Below are 21971 nucleotides of genomic sequence, written 5' to 3'. Positions count from 1 at the left end.
CCCCAGCTGATGCGGGGGGGCGCTGCCGGCGTCCCGGGCGTCTGAGCAAATGAAGCGGCACCTCGGTGCTTAGCCCTCCCCCCGCCGGGCGAGATTCCCCACCCACCCACCAGCTGGGCTTCTCGGAAAGGACTTTGCCATGCTGCAGATCCCCGGGGGAGTGTCTTCCGCTGCAGGAAGCGGGGGGTCCTGCTTGGCAGCTCTCCCCCCCCGCCACCAGCAGCCAAAGGCCGGGGTGAGCCCGGCGGACTCGGGGACTTCCAGCCGGAGCAGCCCGCAGATGCACGCCATCCCGACCAGCTGCTTCAGCCAGTACCCCCAGCCGGCGGCCGGCGGCGGGGGCCTCTATGCCACCCCTCAGGGACCGGAGCTCAGAGCCATCCGCTCTGCTTCTGCGGGAAGGCTGCCGGTAACGTCCCCCTCGCCCCCTTCCCCTCGTGTGTCCGCACCCTGCAGCCCCGCGTGTCTCGGGGGGCGGTGGGCGACGCTGGGACCCGCGTCACGGGCGCGGGGCAGTGGAACAACCGAGTGCGGAGCTGTCTTTCCTGGGCAAAGTTGTGGCGGCTTAAAACCGGGCCCGAAGGCTCGGCCAAGTGGCTTGCGTGTCTCCACTTGCCGTGGCCCTGGTCGAATCCTGCTGGCGCCTTCCTCTTTTTTCCAGTCGTTGCAATGAGCTCTTACGCCCCTCGGCAACCCTGCGCCCTCGGGAGCTGAGGCCGTAGAAAAGCTTTCTTCCTGTTCAAGAAGCGCATCTTGCATCTCAGAGCTTCCTGCAGCAGGGGCTTGGCTCAACCTCAGCCCCCCGCCCCGTGCGAATCTCTGACTCGGTGACAGTCCCGGCGAGAAGTCGGCATCGGTCTGGGGACCTGCGTGCAGCTGAGCAAGCTTCTGGCTACAGCCTTGGCCCTGAAATGAGGTCGGGGGGGCAGACCTGCCATCTGCCATTCTCCACCTGCCGACCTCAAAGCATGTTCTGGGGTCCAGGAAGCAGCGAGGGAAACTGAGGCACGGTGTCGGCAAGCAAGGCCGGGCCTCGACTCTGCCCTCCTCCCAGACCCCAGGTCCTGCCCGCTGCACCGCACCGTGGGCTTGGCTCTTAGCTCAGGGAATGATTTTAACCCCTGTTGCAAGGGTCTGCGCTTCCCTTCGACGCGGGCCTCCCTGCCCTGCCCCAGGGAGGGCACGGGGGCCGGGGGAGCGCAGCTGCGCTGTGAGGGACGGGGCATCCTCGCGCTTTAAATCCCCCAAGGAGCGAAACCAGGCAGAGCCTTTTCAGTTGCGATGCGGGGGAAGCCCCACTGGCTCCTGCCGATGTCCAGGCGCGGGGTGCGGGCCGTGGCTCTGCCGTCGGGCACGCGCCGTCAGGCATCTGCCTGCCCGTCTGGAGGCCGAAGGCTTTGCGTGTCCTTGGCGTCTCACGGTGAGGCTCTGCCCTCCCCCAGGCTGGGACGCAGCCAGGTCCCCCAGCTTCCCCCTCGGCCGCTGAAGCCTCCGAGCAGGTGTGGCCCGTGCCCCAGCCTCTGGCTCGCCCTTTCCCCGCGTGCTGCCAAGCCGCGCCGTCCTGCCGGAGACCGATCGCCCTCTGCTCGGCTCCGCCGTCGGCTGCCAGCTCCACCTGTCTCCTCACGGGGTGTTGGAGCGTCTTTGGGCTCCGGCAACGGGGCCGAACGTGCGGCGCAGCCCGGAGATGCCTCGTGGCCTGTTGCAGCGCTGCCAAAATCCCTCCTGAGCAAACGGGAGCGCGTTGCCTTCGTTTGGGGCAGCAACCCGCGGAGACCCCGAGCCTGTCCCCGGGCGCGAGTCCGCGGGGCTGAAGCTAGCGAGGCGTCGTACGGTTGCTGCGCTGAGCTGCGGGCGGCATTAGGCCCCGATTTTGTGTGGCACCTTCCTTTCCTCTGAGGGTATTAAAGCTCTGCCAGCTCCCATCACATCAAGGACAGTCCCAGAGCTATTGTCCCTGCGTTAGGGTTGCCCGCTTCCCCCTTTCCTGATGCCCTGTGCTTGCAGGTGGGGAAACTGGGGCTAGATGGACGGTGAACGGAGCCGTGCAGCTGCCATGCTCTCCGGTCCCCGCCGGGCTTGCACAAGCTCCGCCAAGTTGCCGCAGCTTTGCTGCTGTGAGTATCCAGGCCGGCCTCGACTGCCCCGTAGAGAGGGGCTAATCCCCCTCCACTGTCTGTTGCGAGGGGTCGCGTTTCACGCTCGGTGCTAGCAGCTGGCTCGGTCTCTGATCACAAAGTCGGTTTGCCTTCAAACGACTGCGAGGCCATTTCAGAGCAGCCACGTGCACCGTTGCACCAGTTTAACTGCGTCTCTTTTAAAATGTGCTTTTTGGGGAAGCCGGTGCAGCGCTGTGTGTAGCTCAGACGGCGAGTCTTGGCTTTTCTTTATATAATTAAAAGAAAAAAAAAAACTCCCTTTCCTGCCTGCTGGTAGATTTGCATATTGCAGGGTTAAAAAAAAAAAAAATACAAGGCCAGAAGGCCACGCCGTGCGTCGTGCACGCTGAACCTGAACTTAGCAGCAGCCACCAAGCGCGCAGGGCGCTGTGCTATGGTGTTAACTGGCCGGCGTCTCGTTTCCAAGGCTTCTCGGGGAGTTTCGGGGTTGCTGGCTTCCCTCATTTCAAGGTTTCTAATGGCAGCCCTGCAACAGCCTCGCTCCCGTCAAGTTCAAGGCCTCTAATAGCAGTTCAGTGGCAGCTGCTTCCCCTTCCCAGTCTGTGCAGCTGCGCAGCGTGATGGCTCTGCTACCAAACGGCCGGCGGGCCTGAAGGATGCGGGGCGCTCGAGATGTGCCGCGCAGATTGAGATCCTCCCTTTGTCCTAATGGGAGCTGCAGGCAGCAAATCGTGACCGGCAAAGTGAGTGCTGCACTTCGCTGCCCTGCACGTGCGCCGAGCCCGTTGCGTCTTCTTTTTGGGCACACCTTTTGCTGTAGCCGTGTCCTGCACTTGCTTCCATTCAGAGGAGAGCAAGCACGGTGCACGACGTGTGCTCTCGCATTGTGCCTCTGACCTGAATTCCCGGTCTGCGCCGTGGAGGCAGGCGAGCCCGGACACGAGGGCCCTGGCCGGGGAAGAGCGATTCTGTTGCATGCAATCGGGTTGGGCGGTAGCTACAGGGACCTTTATGCACTGGGTTTCTGCTCGGCGTGCAGATTAAGGAGGTCAGTACGTGTGGATTTAAGAAACACATCTGCAACTTTTCTGCAGTTTTGCCTTGCGGCCCCCCCATCCTAATTTCACGCGTTCTTCCAGGCCTGGCTGTGATGCTGAGGCTACTTTTTCCGCTCGGGAGCAGCAAATGATCTGTGTCGAGAGCCGCGGTGTCGTTTCCCTGCGCTTCCTAGTGACGCTCTTGCCTGAGCTCTTCTCTGCGGCTCCTGGAGACTAGCGGCTTGCCCTCGCCTGCCCGGCTTTGGGAGGCTGGAGGGTCAGAGTCCACAGGAGAATCGGTTTGATCGGAAACCGGGAGCTGGTCAGCATTTTCTCCTTGTGCAAAGGGCACTTGGCAGCGGTGGGTATTGGGACAAGGGGTAGAAGCCTGCACCGATGGCATTTCTCCTCGTGGCAAGGAGGCCGTGCAGGCCAGGCACACGGCTTCGTTACCCTAAGTGTTGCCCCGGCTGGTCTCCTGGTTTGTGCGGACCCGGGAGCCACATGCAGCGCTTGCGAACATGGCTCATGATGCAGGACTCCTGGGGCTTGTGGTCCTACCCCCTCAGCCTGCCCATCCCTTGTTAGCGGGATGCTTGCAAAGTGCTCGCTCGGGGACCACGATGACAAGAGGCTTCCCAGCCCCCTGCTTTCCATATCCACCTTCTCCGCGACGCCTTCTGTTTCGGGGGCAGGCTTGGAGCAGAGCTGCTTGGCTTGGCTGGCGAGTGCAGCTGGGCCCAGAGAGCGGTTTGCTTCGGTGCCCAGACCTGCGCGTCGTGTATGTGGGTGTCCTCAGGCCTGCCACGGAGGCTCACCCGGGCAGGCTTTAGGCACGATCTCCCTGGCCGAAGGATGCTGGGATCGTCGTGCTGTTTTGCAGGGTTTCCCCTGCTCCATCTTGAAGGCAAGACGTTGCACCCACAGGAGTTGGCCTAAGTGTTGAACCCAAGTTCTCGCCAGCTGCAAGCCTGCTGCCCTCTGCTCGAGGCACGATGGTCCCTATCTGGACCAGCCCTGCCAAATGCTTGCCTAAGCTGTTCTCCGGCTGGGGAGAGCCAGGGCGGAGAGGGCTGTGGGAAGAGCACCCTGACTCACCCTGCTCGTGTGCAAAGGGTGTGCCCGGCTCTGATAACTCCCTCCTGCGTTCCCACACCCGGGAGGGGAGGGGAGGGGTGCTGGCAGGGCTCCGGGGATGGGACCGGCCTGGAGGCCTCGGCCCAGCGCCACCTGAGTGGCACCCTGCCAGCGTCCCGGGGCGGACGTGCTGGGGCTGCCCTGGGCTGGAGGAGCGGGGCCCTCCGTCACGGGCGTCACCCAGCTTGGCCCCTGGGGCAAGGGCAGGGCCTGAAGCTTGCCAGGGCTCCCCCGCACCTCTCAGGGTTTTTCTTCCTCCTCTACCCTGCACTTTGGTCTCCTGGCCCGGCTGCTGCGACGCTCCTGAGCCCGGGGCCCGTGCGCGGCGCTGGGCTGCGGGCAGGATTGTGCTTTCTCAGCAGAAAATGGGGAGGTTCCTTCTCCTCTGCCCCCTCCAACACGGCCAGGGACAGACCCCGCGACCTGCTGGACGGGGCTTTCCCCAGCCGGGTTGGGCTGGTTAAACCCTGCGGTGTTGCGTCCGCTCTGGATCCATCCCAGCCTCTTCCTGCCCCCCCCGCGCCCGAGCGCTGCGCGGCTGTTAGCGCGGGCTCAGCTGGCCAGCTGTCATGCGGCTAATCCTGCCCCGCGGGGCCGGGCGGCCGCTCCGTCGGTGCTGGCCCAGGCCGGCAGCTGCGATGGGGCTGCCCCGGCGTTCCCGCCATCCCCGCGCCCCGGGGCCTCTCGAGTGTCCCTCTGTTCCCGTCAGCTTGGCCTGGCCCCATGCACACGCAGCATGTGCGTCTAGGGGGGTCATGCATGTAATCTCCAGGCGGATGGGGAGCATCCCATGCTGTTCGCCTCCCTTCCCTGCCCCCGGGGAGAAGGAACCGCTGCTCCCTGGGGACCTCGACACCGGACGTATCCGGGCGTCTGGTGCTTGTCATCGGAGTGAGGATCGGGGCCTGTGCCCCCCATCCCCTGCCTCTCAGCCTGGAGACCTGTGATGCTGTGGGGGGGCAGCTCTACAGCAGGCTCGTCCTAGCTACCTGCCCCAGTGCTGTTGCAAAGCCAAGCTGCGCCCCCATCACCCTTGTGCCTTCCCGCGGTGGCTTGGGGGGAGCTGCCCCAGCCACCTGCCCTGCTACCAGCAGATGCCCCGGGGGCAGCGGGGAGGGGAGATTCCCCCGTTTCCGCCCCCGGTTGGGGAGGCAGGGCCCAGCAGCTGCGCCTGCGGTATTATGTCTCTGGCAGGTGCCAATGCATGTGCTTCGCTTTAACCCTCCCGGTGCCGGCAGTGCCCGTGGGCAAAGCTCACGGATGCAGGAGACAGCTTTGAGTCCCCCGGGGCAAGGAGTAGGGGCCCACAGGCTTGCTGGAGCAGGAGGGGTGCGCGGCTGTCTTGCCCGGTGTCCTGGGAGCCCAGGGTGACCCCGAGGCTGCCGGTGACCTTGATCCTGCTTGGCCCCCGGCTTTGCCCGGAAGGGGAAGCACTTGATGGCACGATAGGCAGCGCCAGGGCCTGTCCCCAAACCACTCAGGAAGCCATGCGGCAGCTGCCTTGCATCTCTTCCCCGGGCGCTCATGCCTGCCTGCAGCGGGAAGTGCTCGGGGTGGGTAGCCCTGCAGGACTCCCGCCCCCCCCCTGCACGGGGCCATGCCCGCGACCCCTGCGCAGCCCCTCGGTGGGCCAGGACCGTGCTGACGGACCCCCTGCCCAGCCTCTGCGCCCCCTGCGAGGGGCCAAGCGGCAGCCAGTTCCCAGAACCGGCTGGCGTAACCGGACGTGGCTCTCGCAAGCTCCTTCCTGCAGCTGGCTGTCTCCGATAGCGCGCCCAGCGCAGGGAATGCTGCCAGCTGGGCAGCCCTGAGGCTGTGTCCCTGCATCAGCCGCCGCGTGCTGGCCTCCGCCCTGGGCTCCTGTCCGGGGTGGGGGTGGAGTTGGGGCTTGCCTGGCTCTTTCCGGCCGTGGCGGGCACGGCCTGGGTCCAGGCCGCAGGGAGAAACAGATGTCCCCGAGGCTCCGGCACAGCTGCCCCGGGAGGCTCCCTTTGGCCTGCTCCGGAGAAGCTGCAGCTGGCCCTGCCAGGGGCTTGGCGGGGGGCCTTGGGGGTGCAGTGCAGTGCCATCGTGCCACGGGGCTTTGCTGGCCTGGCTTGAGGGGGCCCGGGCAGAGCTAATGCAGCCTGGACTCCTTGATTGTGCATGGAGGTAAGGGTCTGTTTTGTGCGCCGGGGGGCAAAGCAAGGTCGGCCGTGTCCCCAGCCCGAGGCCGTCGTGGTGAGCTGTGGGGTCTCCTGCGTGGCACTGAATGTCTGACCCCTCTCCGCCTTGTCTCCCCAGGCCAAAAGGAAGCTTGATCTGGAAGGGACCGGCCAGCCGGGCATCCCCGAGTTCCGGACGCCCCAGGGCAAGGACCACGCGGTCAGCCGGATCGCCAGCCCCAAGAGTAAGTGGCGCCGGGAGGCGGTGACGTGGGGGCAGATCCGGGACAAGAGACCCGTGGCTCTGGTCCCCGGAGCTGCTGGAGAGGCTTGTTGGCCCACGGGTCTCTGCAGGGAGAACTGGGCTGGTTTGTTGTGGGCCAGCCTGGCAGCGTGTGCCTGGCCTGGGGTCTTGCTCCAGTCGGATGCCGTCCCAGCGTCCCTGGGCGGCGGTGACGCTAACGAGCATCCCTGGGCAGCTACGTCCTGGGTGTAGGGCAGGGTGTGACCCACCTGGCTGGAGAGCTTTTGGGCTCAGGGACAGCGCAGCCCAGTTCCCAAGCATCTGACCAAAAAGGGTCTTCAGCTCCCACCTGTCTGCACCAGGCTGGTGGAGAAGGGGGTGCCCTTTACACCTCATCAGCTGGGCACCGGTGTGGATGAGCTCTCCACCCCCAAGAGGCCTTCTCCCCCTTGGTCAAACCACCTCAAGTGTCTCCTCTCATCCCATGACAGCCCCCAAGTCCCCCGGGGAGAAGACGCGGTACGACACCTCTCTGGGGCTCCTGACCAAAAAGTTCATCCGCCTGCTCAGCGAGTCGGGCGACGGCGTGCTGGACCTGAACCGCGCGGCCGAGGTGCTGGAGGTGCAGAAGCGCCGCATCTACGACATCACCAATGTGCTGGAGGGCATCCAGCTCATCCGCAAGAAGTCCAAGAACAACATCCAGTGGATGTAAGTGGTGCCCGGGCAGGGTGTGTGGAGCCAGGCACCCTGGGGAGGGTCAGGAGGTCCAACGGGGGTCGTTTGGCTCTTGTCTGGGCCAGGCGTGACCCTCCTTGGGCTTCCCCGGGGCTCACGGGGACAGGAGCTAGGTTCCTACGCGATCTCTACTCGCCTGGTTTCTAACCCTGTGTGGACAGGGCAGGCCTTTCCTGCCAGCACCCACTCTTGGCTCTTTCAACAGGGTCATAACGTCTTGTGAGCCCCCTCGAGCCCTAGGTTGAAGTAGCCAGCCAGCCCTGCTCCGAGCCTGCCGTGCGCCAGGCTGGGGGCAGGACCGGGCCTGGTCCTTTCTCACGGGAAGTCCCCTTCCCACTGCCCCCAGCAAGTTAAATCTGCCCCTGCCGGGTTAAACCCAGTGACGGCTCATTTGGTCTGTAATTTAGCCGGTGCAACAGCCCACGAGAGCTCACTGAATCCAGACCCCCACAGGATGCAGGAGCGGGGTTGACCCTTATGTCCCCCCCTCCCGTTGCATTAGAAAGGGCCACGGGGGTGTAAATGAGCCACCAGCTCCCTGGGCTTAGGAGAAGCTTCTCCCATAATTATCCTCTGGGGAAGCCTTGTTCCTTCCCCGCAAGCGGTGGGTGCCATTGCATCGGCTGATGCCGGTCACTAGCTCACCCGGGTCTGTGCTGATGCTTCGTGGTGTGCTAGGAGCTGCCTCTCTCCAAGGCACAGCTTGTCCTGGCCCAGGCTCCCACCACGGGCTCTCACAATTAGCTCTGCTTGCCCTCTCCAGGGGCACGGGGCTTTTCGAGGACACCTCTATGGCGGCGAAGCAGCAGACGATGCGCCAGGAGCTGGTGGATCTCTCCAAGTCCGAGAGGACCTTGGACGGGCTCATCCAGGACTGCACCCTCCAGCTGAAGCACCTGACCGAGGATGGGACTAACCAGAGATATCCTTCCCTGCAGGCCCGGGGTTACGGGGAAGGGCACAGAGACATCTCCACGGAGGACAAGCCTCCAGCGGTGTGGGGCCCGAAGGGGGATCTCGAGGGAGGATGGAGCGGTCCCGAGGGATGAGCTTCTTCCCTGGGATGGGCTGAACTCCCGCTTCGGGGGCGAGGAAGCCAGATGCCAGGCAGAGCTCAGCTTGACCCATGCTGCTGTTTGAAAGCAAGCTGGGAAGGGAGCCTGCTCGGTTTGGCTGGGGTTCGGCTCCTCTCCTCTGCCAAGGAGCCTCCGAGCTGCAGCCAAGAAAGCTTCGCCTCTAGCGGCCAAGGCTTTTGGGTGCTGTCCAGGCGCGCTGCCCCTCCGGTGCACACCTGTTCCCTGGGCCCGGGGCTGCAGCTGGGGGGTGGGGGATACGGGGGGTTGAGGCGCTGATGCCAGTCTGAGGCCACTGTTTCCTTTAACTCCGCGCCCCCCACGCTGGCGTACGTCACCTACCAGGACATCCGCGCCATGAGCAACTTCCGGGAGCAGACGGTGATCGTGGTCAAGGCGCCTCCGGAGACGAGGCTGGAGGTGCCGGACTGCCACGAGGTGCGTGGAGCAAAGGCTGCTCCTCCCTTTGCTGTTACCGGTGCGCCGTGGTGCTAGGAGCTGTACATCCCCGCGGGGGGTCCCTGCCTTGCCAAGCCCGGTCGGACAAAGGAAGGAGGATGATGCTGGGGCAACTCAGCGACTGGTCCTGTAGGGACCTTAGTAGCAGAGCTGGGCATGGGCAGTGAGTGCCAGCCCAGCGCCTGCAGTCCGAGGCATCTGGAAATCCTCCAGCTGGGGGCATGTGCTTCGGTCATCGCCGCATGGCTGTGCCGGCTCAGCTGCGCCTCAAGGATGCTGGGTGCCTGCTTCCCAAAGAGGCTGTTCACAGCAAGCAGACCTTGCCCAGGCTTTTAACGTGGTGCCAGGGCCCCCTCCGAGAGCAGACGGCTCGCGGGCTGGACCCACGAGGCCAGGCGAGTCGGCCGGGACTCTGCTCCGGACGGGGATGGCGCGGCTGGGCTGGGGCTCGTGCTTCTGTGGGCTCTTGCTCGGCCATGCCCAGCTTGCTCCATGCCCTGCCGGTCTTGGGCGGGGGGGGTGATCCCCTGGGCCAGCCTGACATCCCCCCTCTCCCTCCGCAGGAGAATGTGCAGCTGCACCTGCGCAGCGCCAACGGCCCCATCGAGGTGTACCTGTGCCCCGAGGAGGTGGCCGAGGACAGTCCGGCCAGCGAGAGCCGGCTCCTCGAGCCCTCCCTCCAGGACAGCCGCAGCAGCACTGAGCCCTCTCCAGCCAAAGGTGAGGCCTTTGCCTGCCCGCTCTCAGGCTCCATCTTCCCCAGCGTTTTGCCTTTGCTTCCTCTCTCTCACCACAGCCTTTAGCTGCCGTCCGTCCCCTCGGCACCCCCTGCTCCGAACATGGGCAGGACTAGCAAGGGATGTGGGGGGAACAGGGGCAGGACTAGCGGGGGATGTGGGGGGCCTCGCCAGGGCCCTCTGAGGAACACAACCGGGGAACGGGGAGGTGCAGGGCCATGGCTGTGCAGCCTGGAGGGGCCACGGACGTCGTGGCAGGGGGCAGGACCATGCGCGCTGGGCTGCCTGCCAGCTCCTTACGCCGAGCTCTCCGCTCTCTCCCCAGCGGCGTCCCCGAAGGTGGCCCTGCCCGGCTCCCTGCTGGAGGTGGGGGACGGGCTGCTGGACTCCCCGCACCCCTTGCTGCAGCAGACGGAGGACCAGCTGCCCTCCACCTCCTACCTGGACTCAGTCCCCTTCGTCAGCTTCTCGCCGCCCCTGGACCCGGAGGACTACCTGTGGGGGCTGGAAGGGGGCGAGGGGGTCAGCGACCTCTTCGACACCTACGACTTGGGCGAGCTGCTGCAGAACTGAGCTGGGGCCTCGTCCCTCCTCGGCGTGGTGCTAACGACCTCCCCGGCGCCCGGGGCTTTGCCTTGATGTGTCTGCCTCCAGCCAGGGGCACCGAGATCTCATGTGGGGCATGGTACACCCCCTCCTGCCCCAGCCCCCGTCCTTGGTCGCAAGGGGGGGGGTGTCCTCACCCCTTGCCCCTGCTGAGGGCAGCACAGACCACATGTAGCTAATGGTGCAATGAAGGACCAAAGAGATGCTCCCCAGCCCAGCGCTCTACCCCAATGCACTGCGGGACCTGGATCGTGTCCATCCTCCCCAATGCCTCTGTCTTCTCCCCCAGCTGGGGAGACTGGGACTGGACCGGAAGCCTGCAGGAGACCGGGGCTCTCACGGCAGAGTCTTGTATGCACTGGGGGGTTGCAGTGCTGCACGGCTTTGCAGCACAGGGAGGTGGGGTAAGTGCCGCTGCTTGATCCTGCTCAGGTCTGTGGTGGGGGTTGTGGGCACGGCTGGTGGCTTGGTAACATCCTCGGGACCCTGCAGTTGCTGGTGGGAGCTGGAGCAGCTGCAAGGGACCAGCAGCTTTGCACCATGGGGTCTCAGTGACTTGATCTGATGCATCGCCCAAGCTCGTGAGGAGCCAGGGCTGCGTTGGGGCTTCTGGGCAGCAGCCAGAGGCAGGGCAGGACACGCGGCTCCCGGCTCCAGCTGCGCCCAAACCACCTCGTTCTGGGCACGCTGGGCTCCTGGCAGCTGCTTTGTCCTGGTGCCCGTGCTGCCGGCTGCATTGCAGACTGCTGCCAGGGGACCCTGGAGCTAGTGGCAGGTCTGTGGCTCCCGTGGGAAGCCTGGAGCTCCCTCCGGTGCTTCCCTTCCCTGCCCTAGGGTCGCTGCGGCTCTGGCTCAGTGAACCCAGAGGCCCCCATCACGGCAGGCTGGGCCGGGGCCCCTCGGAGCTGGGCGGGGAGCGGGGTCTCTCGCCCTGCTTCCTTTAAGAGGTACAGTGTCTGCTTGGGGAGAGGCTTTTGTGGTGGGTCCTGCTGATTTCCTGGTTGGGATGGAGGGCCTGGGGGACCCACACTGTCCCCCACAAACAAGCCAGGGACACGACTCCAGCATCCAGCTCATTTCCGTGGCTTGGGTGGGAAGTCGTCTCGGTACTGCGGGATCGGGGGTGGCGGGGCTTGCTTCTTCCGGGCAAGGCTGGGGGGGACCGAAGCAGACCTCCCAGAAGGTACCAGCCCCCCTGGGCTCTGAGCTGATGCTGGCCCCCGTCCTGAGCTAGGCATGGAGACCCTGTGTGCACTGGGGACCCCCGAGTTATTAACCCTTAACTCTGCTCCATGAGCGAATGCAAAAGCAGCCTGGGGGATGTGCACAGCCCGGCTGCGTCCTGATGGTGCTTCTTGGTGGGGTCCCAGCCACTGGTCCCCTCCTCTCCCATCACCTTCAGTGCAGGTGGGCTGGGCCGCGCTGCCCTTTTGCCTGGCTCCGAGTGGTCTGGGCTGTGCTACCCTGTCCTCTGCCAGGCAGTGGGGGAAGCCACTCCTGGCACCGAGCCCCCGGCCCTGCCTGCACCCGCCATCGGCCAAGGCAGGCAGGGGATGCAAGTGTCTAACAACACTAATGCACTAGTACAGGTTCAGGGCTTCCTGGACTCAGCAGGCTGAGCTTACCCTGCTCGCGAGGCTTTGACCCAGCTGAGACGGAGAAGTGCTGCATGGGAGCGCATTGGGTATACCCGGTAACCCTAACTGTTTCCAAAGCGCTGGGTGAGGCAAGCGGCTGTAGCGGGCATCGGTGGGCCAAGTTCATTTGAGACGGAGCCAGATCAAGCGATTTAAACCCCCTTCAAACCCCCCATTTGGACAAAGCCAACGTGGTGCAAAACCAGACCGAATGGGCCAGGGGAAGGGAGCAGCGCAGGGAAGCTGGCCTGCCGCGGCTGCCTCTCGCTAGGGGCGGGGAAATAAGCTTTTTCCTACAGTTTTATGTTTGAAGCACAACTCTGCAGAAACCCAGGGTGCTCTGAGGGCGGAAAGCGGCCCTCGCTAATGCCCACCGCGATGGCAGCGTTTGAGCTGGGAACTGGTTTGCAGTTGTCTCGGTTGCAGAATAATTCTTTGCCTGCTGGCAGCTGGCATGGCCTTTCTTCCTTGGAGAGGCTTTTCCACTGCAATATGAGTGGATCGTCGCTCTTAGCAGAGCTCAGGCCCGTCTTACCAATTCGGGGATGTTCGGGAGTCAAGGCAGGTGTGAAGTGCCCGGTGCTGCGAGCGTGTCGCTCTGCTTCCTCCGTATCGCCACGCTTTAAGGAACCACGGCCGGTTGTGAAAGCGTCCAACACCTCCTAGTTTCCCCTTGTGCGCTCGTTCCCCTCTGAAACCCTTTGAGGATTGCGACCTGGGCCATGCAGCTGCCTTCTGTCTTAATATTGTGAAACTGTACCTAATTATTGCACTGTATTTATAATGTAAACCACCTTTTTCCACGAGGGTTGTTTTCAAAGGTGGCCGTATTTAAAGCGTCCCTGGGGTGGTTCTCCTGCGTTGGGCTCAGCCGCGTTGCGGAGGAGACCATGTTTATTCAGGAAACGTGTGACTTTGGTGTTTTGTGAGGTGTGTGGGGGGGTGGAAATAAAACTTGTTTTTCAGCTGATGGTTTTCTTGAAAAAACAAACCTGACCTGTGCTTGGTGCAGTTCTTTTACAGCTATTCTCAGAGGGAAGATGTCTGCGTCCAGGCTCCGCGGAGGGGCCGTGCAGGAAAGGAAGGGCTGCGGAGAGAATGTCTTATGGATGCGGCTATGGGGTTGAGCCCTGATGCAGCAAGTGGGGCCTGAAGCAATCATTGGGTTCAGTAATTGCAGGCATCTGATGAATGAGAAGAGTGAAATAATCAACTTTAACTGTAGAACAGCTGGCAACCTCTGCAGACCCTTGGTCTCTAACTAGCTGCTCCCCAACTCAGAGACTATCATCCAGTTCCCAAGTTTTTCAGTCTCTTGCACCTCAGTGCCGCAATCCTTGCTGCCCAGGTTGCAGGCGCTGGAGAAGGGGCCATGCCCATGACTAGGTGCTGTGGCAGCCTGGGGCAGGGCAGTGGTAGTCTGCGAGGTGGAGATAACCCTGGGGGACTGCGCTTTCCGGCTTTACCAGGGAGCTCAGCTGAGACAAGAGCTCAGAGACTCCCCTGAGTCCTAGGCCAGGCTGGGGTCAGGGCACTTGGTGGCCACGTCCCTGCAAGCCGTTGGGCAGAGCTGGCCAGGGATGCATGCCCCAGCCCTGTGAGGAGGTCCTGGCCTCAGCTTCGGGGAGTGCTTAGACTGGCATGAAAGAGTTGGTGACTGTGGGCGCTTCCCCAGAGCAGGGGGGGGAAGCCTGGGCTCCCCCCACCCCCAGGCTCGTGCTTTTCTCCTGGGATGCCCTGTGGATCTTGCCTTTTTGCAGAAAACCAAAAAAAGTCACGTCTGCCCATGGACCCGGGAGCCAGAGCCCACCCACCACGTGGCGGGGGGAGGAGGGTGCTCCCGGGGAAGGGGAGGCGCACCCCATGCTCACCTGCCGGGGCAAAACACAGCTGCTCCGGCACTGCAGGGGTTAAGCAAGGTCAAGGGTCACTTTAGGCTCCACGTAGGCAGGGGCCGGATCCAGCCTGAGCTCGTATTGCCACCTTGTGCTGCGCCGACGACACTGCAGTCGGGCTGCAAAACGGCTCCTGCACCGCTCCTCGCTGCCTTTGAGGTGGGCTGTCCCCCTTTCCTCAGTTTCCCCTGGGCGAAGCGTCTGCCTGGGGAGATGCTGCTGCTGGTTCCCCACCCGGAGCCACCTCCGTGCGAGGCCCTGTCCCCAGCCCTGCTAGCAGTGGGTGCCTGCGGCTGCGGCTGGACCAGGCTGGGGGCTGCTGGCCACGGAGGCTTGTCATTCCCTCCTGACAAGGGTGGACCACAAATGCAGAATCACCCCAGATGCTTTCCTCCCTGCTCCCCATACTGTGGGGGAATTGCCATAAAGAAACCACCTGGCCAGGTGTAAGGCTGCTCCTTAGCAGTCCCGCAGCCCCCATGAAGCCTGGCATAGCCTTTTCCGGGGGTCCTCCAACTCTCCCTGCCCTGCACCTGGGGTGCAGCGATTGGCATGACATGCCCCCACTCCTCACCTTGCTTGTTCTGCCCAGGCCGTGAGGTCCTGGGTGCAAAGCTGTGCATGGTGGAAAAACTCGATCTTCCCTGCAGTGGGTGCCCTGAGGCGTGAGACGGGCTCAGCAGTAATGCAAATGCCGGCCCAGGTAACGGGGTGGATCAACTGCCCAAGGCGTCCTGTCGTGCAGGGAGGTGGGTGCAAGGGGCCAGGGCACATTGGAGCGCCTGGTGCTTTGCCCTGCAAGGACCAGGGCATTTGGATGCACCCTGTTGCCGAGGAAGGGCTGGCGGGGGCAGCACTGCTCTATCACACCTGCAGTCCCAGGGCGCAGGCTTTGCATCAGGGAGGCATTCAAGGAGGGGAAACGACCCCGTGCAGCTCTGCCTGGCCGGGCTGGGCTTGCTTCCAGTCCCATGCACAGCACAGACAGCTCTAGCAAAGCCCAGGCCCTAAAAGACAGCGAGTGCCCTCCTAGTAAGCAGAGGCTGAGGGACCAGTGAGTTGAGACCCCCCTTGATAGCAGTCACCACCCCCCCTTGTGCCATGAATCTTGATGCAGTTATAAAGCCAGGTGAAGCACTGTCCCCATTTCGCAGCTGGAAAAGCTGAGGGTCAGGGGCCAAAAAGCATGGTTGTGGGGCTGGTGTGGGTGGCTGAGATGGAGGGGCCTGGGCAGTTCAGGATCGGGGGCTGTGTGTAGTCCTTGGCCTGGAGCTTTGTACCCTGGGGGGGATCCGGGCAAAACCATCCCTGTGCAGGCCCCTGGGTCCCCACCATGCTGCATTCAGGTGGAGGGCATGGCCCGGCCCTGCTGCTCTCCACCCCATACCTCCCTCACCCTGTCCCCGTGGGTCACCTGGTGAAGGGGGCCCAGGGGGATTCTCTGCCCCGGGTCATTAGGATCATGTCTGCGGCTTTGGGTCAATGCCATGGTGCAGCCGCAGGGGCATCGATAGCTCAGCCCTGCAGGGAGACGTGGGACTGCCCAGGCATGTCCTCCTGGTCCCCGCTGCAGCGGTCCCCTTGGCCCCTCTCTCCCAGGGGCTGCTCAGCTCGGCTCTTGGCTTTGCATGAATCTCGCTGGCAGGGCGAAGCCTGAGCCCCCGACTTCAGCTCGCTGGTCCTGGCGCGGGCCGTGGGCTTGCTCCCTGACCAGCAAGGGGCAGAGCCAGGTGTTCCTGATGCCCAGGTCTGTACTCAGACCCCTGCCCCTTTTAGGCAGCTGGGGGTTCAGCTGATGCCCCCCCCACAAAAGCCAACTGCACCCAGAGCTGGGGGCTGGATCTTGCCGGGCTCGTGCACCCCCCCAGAGCACGGCTGGCGCTAAGGGGGCAGCTGGACGGAGCCCAGCCCAGCTGCGATCCTGGGAGCGGGGCCAGAGGGCAGCGAGGGGCCCCCTCCCCTGGAGGCGACAGCAGCTGGTCTAGCCCCATCTTGGGGGACCTTTCACCCCCACCCCCACTGGGGTCCCCACTCTTTCCCCCTCCCCCCCAGTTTTGGCTTGTGGCTAGGGCCCCAGCCTGGCAGCGGGAGGGGGCCATGCTGGCAGGCGCGTCCATGCGGCGAGGGCTTGCAGCAATTATGGAGCCCAGCGGGTCTGGAAACCCCGGATTCATCACATTCCTCTGGTTGCAGCAACAGGGCTGGAAACCTTGGTGTGCAACCCGGCCTCCCTGCCCCCCTCCCTCCCCGGCCTGGTCCCCAGGGCCTCTCAGGCAGCCTGTTAACCCCTCCACTGCTGGGCTCTGCTGTGGGGCTCGTGGGGGGGACCAGCAACGAAACCCTCTGAGGTATGTCGGGGTTCCCAGGGCCTTGTGTCTGGTGGCGGAGGCGTCACTGCGAGCCCTGGAACCGTAGCCAGTGCCTGAGGGGTTAACTTCCACTGTACCCCAACTGGGCTCTTAATAGGGACCTCCTCGCACGCCCATCCACTCCAGGAGCCAGGGTCCAGCCCCACTGGGCTCCCCCGGCACAAATGCTTCTTGCTTGCAAGCGCTCCAGGCTGGGGAGCCTCTGCGTGTCGTGTACAAGCGCCTCTTTGGGGCCACAGCCCAGGCAGGCGGGTCCTCTGGCCCCATTCGCGCCCCCCAGCCCCGCGCTGCCTTCCCAGAAAGATGTTGAGTCAGAGCAAATCATGGGGAGGCCGCAGGCAGCTGCTGGCCCAGCCACTGAGTGAGTCAGAGCGCCGCACCGCACCGCGCACAGCGCTCACCCCCCGCCCCGGCATGGTGCGGAGCTGGCTCGCAGGAAGCCCAGCGCTGCTCCAGGCTGCAGCCGGGACACGGGTTCACGAGCTAACAAATGTCAAGGCGCCGGCTGCTTCCTCCTTGGCCAGGCTGGGCAGGGGGCGCACAGGCTGCGAGCCTCCTGGGGCTCTTGGAGGACTCCGTTTCCCTCCACCCTTGGGGGTGGTGACGGGGGCCAGGGAATAATACCACCTGGTCTTGATGGGTGGCACTTGGGTCTGGTTTTATTCTTTACTATGAGGGCTGAATATGTGCCCCACGGATGCACCGGGCCCTGCTCTGCTCCGTTCCCACTCAGCCCCTCAGCAGCTCCGCGGTTACCCCCGTGCGGGCAGGGATGGGGCAAATCCAGCGTGGAGCAGGGAGCTCCTCCCAGGTGACCTGGGGCCACTGCCCTGACTGCATTCCTGGGCCCCGGATCCAGAACAGCCTGCTTGTTGCCTCTGCAGCTGGGGCCCGGAGGGTCGCGAGAGCCCGAGCCCTGCTGAACCGGATCGTGGGGGCAGCTCCGGGAGGGGTTGTCCCTGTGTGAGCTGCAGCATGATGGTGCCCGGCGACATTTGCCCCCTCACTTGTGCTTTGCGCTTTTAAGCCCTCTAATGCGCCATAAATGCTCTGTCTCCCCACACCCAGTGCCTTGGCGCATGCGCCAGCTGTCCTGCCTGCCCCCAGCCGAGGACAGCAGCATGCCCATCTGCAAATCAACCCATTGTGTCTCCTGTTATCACTGCCACCCTGGCAGGAGGGAAGACGTGGGTGGGCCCACGGGAACGTGCTGCCCAGATGGCACCAGACGCAGCCGAGGATTTCCTGGCCCCGGCCCTGCACTCGGAGCGCTGGGATGCCCCCCAGGACGGGGCGGCAGGGAGGGGCAGGGTGCTGGAGCACACGTTTTAATCTCTTCCAGCGCCCGGGACGCTGGTGATGAGATCCAGGCTCTCTTTGTGGCCAGCGCAACTTGCTTTTCCTTGGAGCAGGGGTGTGGGCCCCAGCACCCCCGCCAGATGCTGACGCGGGTAATTGGATCCGGCTGTCCACGCCGCGTTTCCATCTGGAGACGGGATCTTCTTCTAGCGCTTCCTGTCCTAAATCGCTGCGTCCTTGCGGTGTGCTGCGCTCTACCCCACACCTGGCTGCAACCCTGCGCTGACCCTTACACTATCCCTACACTATTCACGCCCCGTACCCTCTGGCCGGGGCGTGGTGAGGCCCATCTGGTTAATGTTTGCAGTGCAGAGAGTGATTGTATTGAGGGCTGGAGCAGGGCTGGCCCCTTTCAGACCTATTTTCGTGGTCAAGGGGGTGAGTGGCGCCCTCAAAAAAGGGGCAGTGAGGGCTGTTCAATTTTTGAGCTCTGGTTTCATTGGGGCAGCTTGAGCCGGACTGAAGACTGGGCAGAAACTTGCACAACTGGGGCTCTCATCTGATTTCCTGGGTGATCTGGGGTGCCTCTAAGGATAAAGAAACTGGCTTTCCTTTGTAAGGACTCGTCTGTGCTGCGGAGGTGCCCGGGAGGAATGGAGGTAACGGCGCGATGCTGCGCCTGGAACGATGCATCTCCCCCGGGGAACGCTTTTGCAAGGTTGTGGTCAGACCCCCTTCCCCTTTTCATACCCCGAGCAACTCCCCTTCCATCATCCCCGTTCCCCCTCCAGGTCCTTCCAGAGCTCAGCCACCAAGAGCTGCATTCAAGGCGCGAGGCCCCGAAAAGCTGCTTTCGGCTCCTTGCGCCCCATAGATCAGCTCTTTGCCATCTGCGTTTGATCGAGACTCTGGACCGCCGAGGCAGAGTGCGTGAAGTCGAGCAGAAAGCTGTCGCTCGTGGTTAAGAGCAAAAGAGGAAGGACAGCTTGTGGCTGAGGCTGAGGACCTGGATCCGGCTCCAGACTCCTGTGCAGACGCTGGGACTCGAGCTGTGCCACGCTGCCCGGGTCGCAGAGCGAAGCTCCGTTTGGGCACTTGTACACGTGACGAATTAGGTTTCGCAGGACGGGGCCTCCAGGAAAGCAGTCGGGGTTGTCCTGGAGGCTAATGCAACAAGTAGGATCAAGAGCATCACATGCGGCGACAGGCCCCGAGCCTGATTTGCCTGATAAAGCTCAACCCCCAGTCCAGACCTAGGATCTGTCTTCTCTCAGGCGACGGTGCTGTAGACGCGGGAAGAGCCCAGAAGGATTTTCTCTCTGGAGTTCGGTGTCGGAGGCCGCGCTGGCGGGGCGGGGGGTGGGGGGAGACTGCATGCACTTTGCCTTTAACAGGCTCCGGGCCAAGGCTCCCAGCTCGCAGGCATATATGCATTGGCAGCGTAACAATATCTCCACGTGATTGCAATGAAAGGCTTCGCGGAGAGGGAGGGAGGCAGGCAGGCGAGGAAGGCGCTCACAAAGGCTCCCAAGCGCCTCTAGGCACTTGCCCCGAGCCGGCACCAGCTGGGATGTGAGGCTGCCCCCTCGCCTGCTCCCCGCCCCGCCAGGTCCAGGGGAAACCTGCCCAACATGCCCGAGCAGATCAGCGTGTCCGAGTTCCTGGCCGTGACCGCCGAGGACCTCAGCTCCCCGGCCGCCTCGGCCTTCACCTCCAAGATGCACAAGTGCCGGGGAGCTGCCAGTGCCCTGGAGGAGGTGAGTCAAGGGCTGGCTGGGGGGTCCCTGCCTCTCAGCCCCCTAGGAGTGGGGGTCCTTTTGTTGTCTTCTTTCCTTGAAGTTTTCCCCCCAAATCAGGGTTGATGTCGACACGCCCTTGAGACCCCCACAGACCTGCCAGGCGACCCTCCGGCCAAGGGGAGCCCCCCTGGGCTCACTGGCCGTCTTGCTGCACTGGAAAGCAAGGCTGGCTCAAGCCCCATGAAGAGGTTAGGACGCTGCGGGCTGTGCGCACCCTCTTTGCTGGGATGGGAGCCTTGATTCAGGAGCATGAATCCCCCCGGGGTCACTTGCTCGCGCTCTTGCTCTCTGGTTCTGGGCTTTCAGGCCCCCCCATGAGAAAGGCGGGATGCCTACCAGGGCCCCAATCCTGCAGAAGCCGATGCACTCGCTTACCTCCGAAGCGCAGGATTAACCGCGCTGGCTGCAGCCGGGGGGTTTCCAGCCTGACGGCGTTTGCAAAGGGGAACCGTAGAGAGATGAGAACTGCTTTTGTATATGGACGGTTTCGCTTCCACGGCTGCGAGGTAGAGCTGGTTCCTGCCTCTTGGCCTGGGTGGCAGGGACTTCCCCTCCTCGCTTTTAAAGGAAAATAAGCTGGGGAGAAGTTTCTGGTGCTGACGGAGCTGGTTTGTCCCAAATGGTGCCCCCAGAGCCGAATCTGAGCGGTTCTTGGTGGTTTGTGCTAAGTCCCTATGGGTCTCAGCCCTGCCAGGATCTGCAGAGACCAGCTCAGCTCCGCAGAGCGCTGCCCTGTCCTCAGCGGGGATGTCCACATGAGCCGCTGTGTTTTCCCTCCCTGGCTCTGCTGAGCAAGAAGGGATGCCCTTGGCTGGAGGTGGATCCCAGAACTGGATCCATGCGAGGCTTATCCTGTGCCGAGCAGTTCCTGCCCTTGAGCTCCCTGCCCTGCTGCGCGCGAAGCTCAGGCTCTGAAGCCAGCCCCGTGATGGAGATGCGCCCTTGCAAACGGGACTGTTTTGGGGGCGGTTTGCACCGCGCTGGCTAGGCAGGGAATTAGTCCGGGGACTGGTCCTGTCCAAGCAAAGGCAGCCTGAGCATTTCCGTGCTCTTGGCTATATGGCCCTTTTAGTAGCTGAGTTATACAGCCCTGCCTCTTATACAGCTGACTTAGTGCCTGGGTCGTGGTGTGGAGCAGGGGACCCAGCTGGCAGAGAGTAGAAGAAACATCACAGAAGGCCAGAAAGGGACCACGCGGCATTTTGCAGCATGCAGAGGGAGCCCGAGTGGGTACGGTGTGCCCCAGCAGGCTGGCAATGGGCTGTCGTGCCCTGAGCGTCCTTGGTGTTACAGCAAAGCAAACTCAGGCAATGGGTGTGCTGGGCCTGCGCCTCGAAAAAATCTGCTCGCTGGCCTACATGGCTGGATACTCTGTCTTTACAATGCAACCACCTCTGGGGTGGAACCTGGGGGTAGCCATGCGTAGCCATTCACGGGAACAGCCAGGAGGAAAAGCAACCAAATTAAGCCATTAAGCCTTGGCATTAAAATCCCCCTGGTCTGTCAAGCAACACCCCCGTCCCTGTAAAACAGACACCAAATGATTTGCAATGGGGGGGTGGGGGAATACGGGCACTGGCACCAATTTTGAATGCAAATCACACGCGCCTGGAGCCAGAAGCCCCGCGGCCGTTTGCAAGAATCCCGGCCTCTGTTGCAGCCCGCGGCCAGGGGTCAGCAGCTGTGTCTTGTGGAGGACGGATCCGGCTGACTCCTTGCTGGGCTCTGACTAGCCCCAAGCCCAGTGCCGTCCAGGGAGGGCTCGCGAGGTCCTATAGCCGGACCCATCCCCTCCGCACCTCAGGGGCCGTGACGTGCTGCCTCCCTGTTTAGGCTCCCACCAGATGAGCTTCCCCGCAGATGGGGACTGCTCGTTACACTGGTGTTTTCGGGCCCGGGGGGAAGATCAGCTGAGCTGGAAAGGACGCGCCTGGGTTGGGAGCGGGTTGCCAATCTAACGGGCAGGTAAAGCACCCCGGATGTGGACCGAGCCCGAGCAGTGGCAGAAGCAGGTTCCCTACGAAGAGCGACAGGAGATGCTTATTCCCTGGAAATGCGCCACCCGCGCCGAGCGGGGCCCAGCACAGCGCACGTCGAGAGCTGCGTCTCCTCCAGCGGTGGAAATCTTGGACTCTTTCAGGGGGGGAAACGGGCTCCTTCGCTCCAGCCTCCTGGAACCGGTTGGCCTTGCCGCTCCGCTCCCGGCGCTCGCGGCATTGCAGCGGCATGACTCAAAGGAGGAAAATGAAATGTTTTCGCTGGAAAAGGCGACGGGAAGCTCTCCAGTCGCTGCGTTCCCGTGAAGCGCTTCTGAGACGCGCGGGCATTGGTTTCCGGCCTGCTCCGTGGACGACGAGTAGACATGGTGGCGCGTGGCTGCAGGGACGCGTTCACTTTGCCGCTGCTGGTTGGGTGGAGCCCCGGTTTTGGGGTGTTCGTGGGGATCGGGTTTGAAGGCCTGAACGCTGGACCCCCGCCCCTTCAAATGCAGGGTAAGGACAGGGGCACGCACACTCAGAGCACCCCTGGCCCGGGGCTGTGACCCACCTTCAGCCTGCCGGCTTCGTACTGGGTGTCAACCCGCCTTTCTCGAGCCTCCTTGACCACTGCTGGTCTGCTTGGCTCGGGGCAACGTGCCCCTGTTGAGCCAAGTGGACGGGGTCTGTGTGAAGCCCTC

General features: G+C 63.4%; 2 protein-coding genes across 5 annotated transcripts in view; both read left to right on the top strand.

The window, feature by feature from the left end:
* Positions 1–44: 44 nt before the first annotated feature.
* On the top strand, positions 45–10839 carry E2F2 (E2F transcription factor 2). Of its 2 annotated transcripts, none has more exons than XM_019512528.1 (7): positions 45–409; positions 6578–6683; positions 7174–7393; positions 8184–8342; positions 8817–8931; positions 9516–9672; positions 10015–10839. In XM_019512528.1, the coding sequence occupies exons 1-7, from the start codon at positions 140–142 to the stop codon at positions 10260–10262; spliced, it is 1275 nt and encodes a 424-aa protein (XP_019368073.1). In that variant the 5' UTR covers positions 45–139; the 3' UTR covers positions 10263–10839. The 2 variants fall into 2 exon arrangements, with proteins under 2 accessions (XP_019368073.1, XP_019368074.1); XM_019512529.1 differs by lacking the exon at positions 45–409 and adding an exon at positions 6350–6445.
* A 13-nt stretch (positions 10840–10852) lies between these two features.
* ASAP3 (ArfGAP with SH3 domain, ankyrin repeat and PH domain 3) overlaps positions 10853–21971 on the top strand; it is a 46052-nt gene continuing 34933 nt past the window's right edge. For 2 of the 3 annotated variants that reach the window (XM_019512526.1, XM_019512524.1), the window contains exons 1-2: positions 10853–11670; positions 19078–19252. In XM_019512526.1, coding sequence (XP_019368071.1) covers positions 19127–19252 — 126 coding nt within the window. In that variant the 5' untranslated portion in view covers positions 10853–11670; positions 19078–19126. Of the gene's footprint in view, positions 11671–18679; positions 19253–21971 lie in introns of those variants that run through there. The other variant, XM_019512525.1, reaches the window with a different exon arrangement.

This window comes from Gavialis gangeticus, unplaced genomic scaffold (genome assembly GCF_001723915.1).
Source record: "Gavialis gangeticus isolate Ggan-Ray unplaced genomic scaffold, GavGan_comp1, whole genome shotgun sequence".
In the NCBI taxonomy this organism is placed as follows: domain Eukaryota; kingdom Metazoa; phylum Chordata; order Crocodylia; family Gavialidae; genus Gavialis; species Gavialis gangeticus.
The sequence above is the reverse complement of the archived record's forward strand: the minus strand, read 5'-3'. Positions and strand labels throughout refer to the sequence as shown.